General features: G+C 37.2%; 1 protein-coding gene across 1 annotated transcript; it reads left to right on the top strand.

The window, feature by feature from the left end:
* Positions 1-1,315: 1,315 nt before the first annotated feature.
* Positions 1,316-8,268, top strand: LOC131982819 (uncharacterized). Its single transcript, XM_059347439.1, has 6 exons — positions 1,316-1,375; positions 6,741-6,842; positions 7,191-7,228; positions 7,565-7,649; positions 7,747-7,887; positions 7,988-8,268. The coding sequence occupies exons 2-6, from the start codon at positions 6,758-6,760 to the stop codon at positions 8,266-8,268; spliced, it is 630 nt and encodes a 209-aa protein (XP_059203422.1). The 5' UTR covers positions 1,316-1,375; positions 6,741-6,757.
* The last annotated feature ends 212 nt before the right edge of the window (positions 8,269-8,480 follow it).

Below are 8,480 nucleotides of genomic sequence, written 5' to 3'. Positions count from 1 at the left end.
AAAAATTGCATGAGGAAACCTTGAAAATTGATGATCTGTCACCAACAGAAAAAACCTCACCATTTTTCTGCGCAGTTCGTTGATGGGGAAATGAAGAGCTGGAGACGTCCAAGTTCTCAGTTTAACAAAAGTTTTATTACAATACGTCAAAAAATGTGCACTTTACAGAGAATCTCCGGGTTCCAAAACTCATGTCCCTGAATACAAACAGACGTGTTTCAGTTCGTGAAGTCTGAACCACGACTCTCTCCCTGAACCCATTAAAATACTAACATTTGTTTACAAAACATGCTTGGCGATTTCCTCCAGGAAGTCCCGCCCTCTTGATCGCTGATTCGCCAGTTTTAATTAATACAACGGCACGTCAATGCCACCTGGTTGCTTGCTGCCCCGGACAAGGCCATCCTGACCTGGCCTCTTCTCCAGAACATTCAACAAAAAACCTCCTGCCTTGTTTTGTCTTCCAAAGATATTATGTCTACAGAGCCAAAGGTTTTTCACTGTCTCACATAGATTCTAAAAGTCTAAAAATATGAAACAGACAATGAAATATATGTAGTCAAAGTTTCTAAACCAAAATTAACACACAAACATAATCATTGTATCAAAATCATATTGCCTGATTTAATATAAATGCACAGAGATATTTATTACACTCAAGGTTTGACCTTTGACCTGCGTCACTCACAGAGACAGAGAACAGAGACAGACAACAGAGGAGCAGAAATCAAGCATCAAATAATTTACCAATATAGAAAATAATCAATTATTTTAACACCTGTAAACTCCTTATCTCCCCCATTGTTGCCTGGCAGACTCATGTCACGTAAACACTCCTTAAAATAAAAAAATAAAAAGAGGAAAAAAAACTCCTCCTGATTACCCAAACTAGTATATTATATTTTAAACATCATATATAAGCTACTATAACTATTGTTGATAGTTAAATAAACACTTCATCAAACTGTTTTAACTTAACTTAATTATATTATTATCAATCATAAACTTTTAGACAGGACACTATATGTGTTCAGAGTTGACAGTGGTTTGTGCTTCAGTGTTTTTGATAGAAACAAGAATTTTCTTCAGTGTTCCTTGAACTTGAACATTGTTTTCCTTGAAGTCACATGGTTTCTCAGAAGATTAAGGCTTTCACTGAAAAATAATGTTCATGTGGATCAACACAGATCTTTAGACCTATCACATCAAGACAGGTTTGCTAAAAACATGTGGGAGGGGTTTGCTAAAGACACACCTAGAATCTAATGTTATAATGCTCTGATCCCTCTGTATACAGGACAGTGACTGGTAGGACTCACAACAAGGCGGCTGCATCTACAAAGACTCAGCAGAACCCAGAAAACACAAGACACAGGTCAGTTTATACAACATTTATATTCATATAGTTTGGACCTGCAAAGACAATTATTATGTAAACTTATCTGTTTAAGTTAATACATGTAAACCTGAATGCCTTTTTTAACTTTGCTTGTTTACTGTGCAGTTTATACATTGCCTTATTGTCGTCCTGTACACATAAACAGTCTGTTTTACTTCTTTATTCTTTCCCTTTTCTCCTTGAAACCTGAATTCTCTCTAAATCACTGCAGTATTACTCAAAGCTAAACGCTTTCTTCGTGCCCACATTTATGAAAAAGAAAGGAAAGAAATTCTATTCTTTATTTTAAACATTGCAAGAAAGACACAACTCACATTGTCAGCATTTAAGATGAGGAAGATCTCTCTTTGAGCTTTATCGTCTGATCAAAGTGTGTCAAAACTATGATCCTCAATTATCATCCTACTGAACAAAGGGCATCTTTATCATCTGTCCTTTCACATTTAACTCTTGTGCACCCCTCCAGAAAATATTGATGCATTACCCTCGGTGCAAAAAAAATAAAAGTTAAAAGTTAAAACACCAAATATGAAACAATTTGCGTGTGTGTGTGTGTGTGTGTGTGTGTCAGTGTCAGTGAGAGAGTCACTAGAGCCGAGATGCAGATCATTTGCATGTATACTTTGCATGAATACTTGCTGCACACGAGAGAAAAAGAAAGCCCAACCAACAATTTAAAGTTGTTGGTTGGTCAAAAGAATGAAAATATTTTCCCAACAGGAGTACTCTACTACTAGGGCTGCAGTGCCACCACTCACGAGACAAATAATGTTAACTGAAGAAAAGTTAGTCCTACTTTCTGCTCTGCTGTCTTCGCTATTCAGTTAACAGGCAACTATGTCATCATATTAACCATTTTATTAAGAGGTCGCCGGCATCTAGCAACTTAATTCAACCCCACCTCCCCAATGAAACCGGGGGTACATCCCAAAACTCTTAATTTCCGCCTCCTCTATCCTCTATCCTCGCTTGAACCGGAAGTTCTTTCGCAGGCGCCACCTTTAAGACCGTCCCAAAGCTCTTATTTGTGATCGGAGGATAGAGGATAGAGGACAGAGGAGGCATATCGGAGGAGGCACAAGCGAGGATACACGAGAGAATCCTATGCGGAAGTGTTTTAGCGGTGGCCCCGCCCCCTGACTTATTGAATAGACGCAGCAGCTGATCGGACTGATGTTATACATCGCAACATCGCTGTAGTTTCATACCGGAGTGAAGACAGATCGCAGATTAAAAGTGTGTCACCACAAGTTTTATATTTTATATGGTTCACCATGTAGTTAAAATCTGTTTTATTGTGACTCTGAACAACAAAAACACCATAAACATATTTCTACATTTATAATAAATTAAGAGAAAGATCGCTCTAGAAGTTTTTTTTTTCCTTTTTGTGATCTGTTTTTTTCCCACCATACAGATTTATTATGGATATTATTAAAGTAAAAAAAACAGTAGAGAGTCTGAGAGTCTGTCCGTCAGCAAGAAACACTTTTACATTGTTTCTTATTTTCATCCGTCCCACGCGAGGCCGATCATTACTGAGTGACATAATTTACATTTTACCTTAATCATATAACCTAATAAAATATTGGCCGGTGTTCAGCGGACACAATCATGTTCTGGGATATTAAATAATTAATTTATCACCAGGATCGTCTACTACGACGGCGTATTAGGGCCATGTATGAAAAAATAAATAAATATGGACCCAGGGGTGAGGGACCCAGCCACCATGGCACGCGTAAAAAACCAATAACATGAGGTGATGGTACTACATCACTCCTTTCATCATTCCTTTCTACCTGCGGGATGTCTCTTCTTCTCCATCACTCGCTCTGTTTTGGGTGTTTTATCAGAGTGATCCGACTGACGCTCCCTCCTCCTCGCGTTCACACGGAGCGATCTCTTTCAGACCTCCTCTGCTTCTTGTTGACAGTTACAGTGTGTAACGTTCGTCTAAACTTATTTCACAGCAGCAGGTTTATTGTTCCCAGCCTTCATTCCTCACGGGCATTCTCATGTGGTGCGTCTTTACCTATTTTATACAGTCTATGGTCTTTACGCGTGCCATGGAGCCGGGTTTATGGAATCTTTATTCATCAGTGTGTGTGTGTGTGTGTGTGTGTGTGTGTGTGTGTGTGTGTGTGTGTGTGTGCGTGTGTGTTTGCTTGCATTTGTGGCACCGGGCGGACCCAGTGAGGCATGGACCAGTATTACCCCCCTCCCCCGGGTCCGCATTTCTTTTCATACTTGGCCTTAATACGCCGTTCTATACAGAAGAAAATAATAATAAATAAGTAATATAAATGCATTCCCGTGCCCCTGAGCTGGACACAGTTCACAGTATAAATACACAATGGAGGTTGTTATTCATGTGCATGTGTTTGTTAAACAGAGACAACTCTTATTATTATTATTATTATTAGTGCATGTCTCCAGCTGTTAAAGCGACTGGCAGCTGATCCAGCTGTGATCTGCTGCCGGCGTCATTAGAAACGGACGTCGCTTCACGTGACGCTTCGGAGGGAAGGACGTCCCATGTCCCATGTGACCCGTGAGCCGTCACATGATGGGCTAAAAGCCAATAGAAGAGCTTTGTGCGGTCACTTTACCAGCCAAAGATCGTCTATATTCATGACGATGATTGTAAATGTAAATGTGCTTGAGGTGAAGGAGAACCCGTGTTTAGTGCAGGAAATATGACAATAAATGTCTGTAGCTCATGTAAATGTCTGGGCTGTGCAGTGCTGGTGTTGATTATTTCCCCCTGATCCCTAAGCCCTTAAAGAACAGCTGTATAACATTTAGAAAGAAATGAATAATAATTTTCTGTGTGTTTCCATAAATATGTGTGAAATAAATTTTCTGTTTTTTATTTTTCTTTCTATATCTGGTCATTTAACTTTTCCTATATTCACATGACACCACCACAGCATGAATATTCTGAAAGCCCAGGTTGTTCTGAAAAAAGGATGTAAAATAGTTGATTGTACCTCACAGGGCTGACAAGTGTTCTTACACAAGGAGACCAGGCGTGTGAATTTGATTTATGCTATATTTCCACTATTCTTCTGATCTGTCTCTTTACCTGAGCGACTCATGCAGCCTGTGTGTGTTTATGTTCATTTACTTGAGCAAATAAATAAAGTTTATGTTCGTAATATTATAAAAAATATAGGCCTATATATGTGACCTCTGCGTTGTGTCTTGTGTTAAATGAAAACTCTTTACGCTGCTCAGCTCTTGGTAACATCAGGATTTATTAACATCTGCATTTATGACAAAAGGAGAGACCATAGGTAACGTCATCTGCCGTGGACAACTGGCACATTTCCATCTTTGTGATAATCCTCCGTTTTACTTCTTCTTTTACACAAAATTGTATATATTAATAAAGTAATCAATTGATCGTATAGTGGTTTTTACAAAATAAATCATTTAAACAACTGAAGTTTGCATAATATAAAAAAATATATTGCACAATAAAAATAATTTTAAACTGGACTGTTACCAACTTTTTAGTATTATTTTCTTAATAACATGAAACAAACACTCAATTCATGTAGAAAACATATTAAACATCACATAATACACACCTGCATTTATGCTAAAAAGAGAGACCATAGGTAACGTCATCTGCTGTGGACAACTGGCACATTTCCATCTAGTAGGATAGAACTCGGAAGATATGTGCTAAATTCAGACCACAGACACATAATATTCACCCACATATCAATAGCTCAACATTTGATATTCATTCACATCGTTAACATTACTTTTGTCCACAGGCATTTACAGACACGTTACCTTTGTGACAATCCTCCGTTTTACTGAGGATTACCCACAATCCTTTGCCTTATCAATTGCGATTGCAATGCAGGTACATAATTACGCCAGCAGACGGCGCTGTTGAACTTAGCACAATTTATTAACTGCCTTGTTCAACTATGTTACATATATAGTTAAAGATTTTCTCATGGGGGGCATGTCCTTAGACCTGCTTCACAGGCAGAAATCTCAACCCCCCAATGTTCAACTCAAAGTTACGCCCTTGACTGGGACCACTGGGATGCTGATCGGCGCAGCATTGTTATGCATTGTGAACGAATCGTTTAGCTGTCACGTGACAAAGAGGCATAAGAAAAAGAGGGGGATAGACGGGGATGTGGAAAATGTGAATGAGCAAAAAATAATTTCCTTTACACACACACACACACACACACACACACATTTTTTTCTCAATGCACACATTCATACTAAGCTTCTACATCAATACCGACACGCTCAGACCATTTCAGTTGTAATCATATATTCCGTTGCCAAGCAATAGTCAGAAGTGCAACAGAAGAAGGCCTCATTGAAACAGCATATAATGGAGCCCTCAGCCATATAATGGAAAATCAAGCCAAAAGCTTAGATTAAAAAGGTAGTCATATGTAAAACATTGTTTTATGCTGAAATTAGACTAGGATCAAAAATGTATGTTTTAATGGGAGTCAATGGTCCAAATAATGTCTGGAGGGTAATACGTGGCACTATTTTTTTTACACTGTGAAATATCGCCCTATTATAAGATCAAAGGTTGAAATTTTAAAGGTTGATAGAAAACTGAAATCCTTGCAAAATGTTGTCCCACTAGCAGTAACAGGCAAAATTATTGAGTATTTTTAATGGCAAATTGCAAAAAATTTACCAAGGGGCTCACAAGTTTTGACCAACATTTATGGACACCACAGGCATTTAACTGATGAAATCTCTTGTAAGGACTGTTCAGGCTTGACAGTCCTGTTTCTCTGCATCATACAATGGTTTACTAACAGCAGAAAGGTATTCAGCGTTCCTTCGAGTCCAAGAGATTTTATTTCTTCATAAAAATAGCCCATCGACTCATTCTATGTCTCCATTTCTACATATTTCATTGAAACATACATTTGATTGGAAAACTTGGAGCCAAGTGTATTATTTATTATTAATAAATAACAATAATAATAATAATAATAATAATAATAATTATTATTATTATTATTATTATTATTATTAATTATTTTAAGTTGAGTCAACTTGGGATTGTCTGTTTAGATTTTTTTACACTGTCTTCTCCAAAAATAAGACGCCATGGGTTGTTTTTACAGTAGTTTTAAAGTCCACCTTGGAAGGGTGGGAGGGATGGTGTATTTAAGGGCACGACCTGACGACTTCCTGTATGTGGTTTTATGATTTGGAGGACTTTTTGAAACTCTTCCCAAACGCATCACACATATCTCTTGATCACATAATTTGCTCAACAATTTTAAAAATGTATTGCATTTGTCTAAATGTCTCTGTCCTATGACTCTTACAGGAAGAAGACGTGATGAGATGGAGGAGGAGGACAATGAAGACACAACAGATGGAGAACAGTCTAAACTCATGTCTGCAGTCCCATCTGTGACAAATGATAAAGGTAACTACAATGTGTAAATTAGAAAATTAACTTTCTGTAAAATAAGAATGCTTTCAAAAATAGAAATGTTTATAGTTTATTTATTTTTTTATGAATTAACAAAATGATAGTGTGACTACTCTTTGCCTTCAAACCAGCATCAATTCTGGTCAACACTTTTGCACAGTACTGTATATAAAAAACAAAAACTAGAAAGTTTTTCTTCAAAAAGTGAAGGTAGCACAGGATGAGTAATTGGTTTATAAATTATTATTTTGGGGATCAAGTATTCCAGAATCAAACTTTAGTTGATTCTTTTATATTTGATTTAGTGCATTCAGTAATTTTTCTTACGTTTTCTTGCAACAGATACGTTGACAGAGAATTTAGCTGAAACCAAAGTGAAGGTAAGATCTTTCATCTTCATTAGTCATTAGTCAGCAACATACAGCTAGAGTCTGATTTTAACTCTCATATTCAGATATCCAACTGAAGATTGTAGCCATTTTCATTTTCAGTAGCGATTTGAACCTCTCAGATTGACACAGGAAGTTGATAACACTTTGAAAAGAGTTAATGTTCTTCTTTATTATTCTGATTCCCTTTTTGTTCATCACTTGCCATGCCATTCAGGTGTACTGCAACATAAAATAAAGTTCCATTTGGAATATTTACATACAATTTTCATTTCAATTTGTCGAACTTGGTGAACTAATGTTTATCCAAAATCATGTTTTTCTTAGTGTGATTTAGTAAATGAGGCTGAACACTCAGAGAACAATGATGTAACCAAGTCTGAAGCCAAGTCTTCTGCAACCAATGACAGAGGTAATGGTTAAACCAAGAATTTTAATTCTACACTAACATTTCAAATGCTGTCAAAAAGGGGAACCAACTAAATCAAACTGATCTCTGTTTTCTGGAGGCTTTGACACTTCAACAGGAGCGGCTGACCAAGTGAAAGACATCCAAACTAAAGGAAGCAGTGAAATTAGTGAGCAGAGAAGTGAAACACTGGAGGACACAAGTACAACACCTCAGACTGCTTCAACTGGTAGCAAAGAAAGTGAGAATCACTTCATAATTTATAATGTTTTTGCAAATGTGTTTTACAGTGAGGATGCTGTGATAACCGCAGTGATGTTATTCTGTTTCTTTTGTTTCAGTCATACCTGAACTCACAATTGTGTTAATTGGCGAAACAAATTCCATTGAGATTGGATCAAAAAACCTCTTAGTTGACCATGATGAGCAAACAAATGTGGAACAGTTTTCACCCAAACTGTATGATTTGTGTGGTCAACACATCTCTGTCATCAACAGGCTTGGTCTTCAAAACATTGGCAAATTCCCCTTAAAACAGGAAATTCATGCATTTCTCTTACTGTTACCAAATGGTCAGCATGACAGCCATTACACTAGAGGAGTGCAGTGGTTAGAAAAATAATTTGGTAAAGAAGCCCTTTCTTATGTAATGGCAGTTGTGACTTGTGAATCAGATGAAAAATGGGACAGTGCACTGACAGACCTGAAACTCAACAGCAGTTTTGTTAAAAAAAGATACCAGACATGTACAAGAAGTATGATGGATGAAAAAGAGATGGTAGCTCTTCTGGAAAAAATAGATGTCATGGTCTCTGAAAATGATCCAAACTGCTA

Source organism: Centropristis striata, chromosome 13 (genome assembly GCF_030273125.1).
Source record: "Centropristis striata isolate RG_2023a ecotype Rhode Island chromosome 13, C.striata_1.0, whole genome shotgun sequence".
NCBI classification, from domain to species: Eukaryota; Metazoa; Chordata; class Actinopteri; order Perciformes; family Serranidae; genus Centropristis; species Centropristis striata.
This window is presented reverse-complemented; position numbering and strand designations above follow the sequence as displayed.

Excerpts from the sequence above, each read along its gene's own strand:
- LOC131982819 (XM_059347439.1), top strand. The coding sequence starts at position 6,758 with ATGGAGGAGGAGGACAATGAAGACACAACAGATGGAGAACAGTCTAAA. Across the intron at positions 6,843-7,190 it reads ATCTGTGACAAATGATAAAG|ATACGTTGACAGAGAATTTA; the intron begins GTAACTACAATG and ends TTCTTGCAACAG. Across the intron at positions 7,229-7,564 it reads TAGCTGAAACCAAAGTGAAG|TGTGATTTAGTAAATGAGGC; the intron begins GTAAGATCTTTC and ends TGTTTTTCTTAG.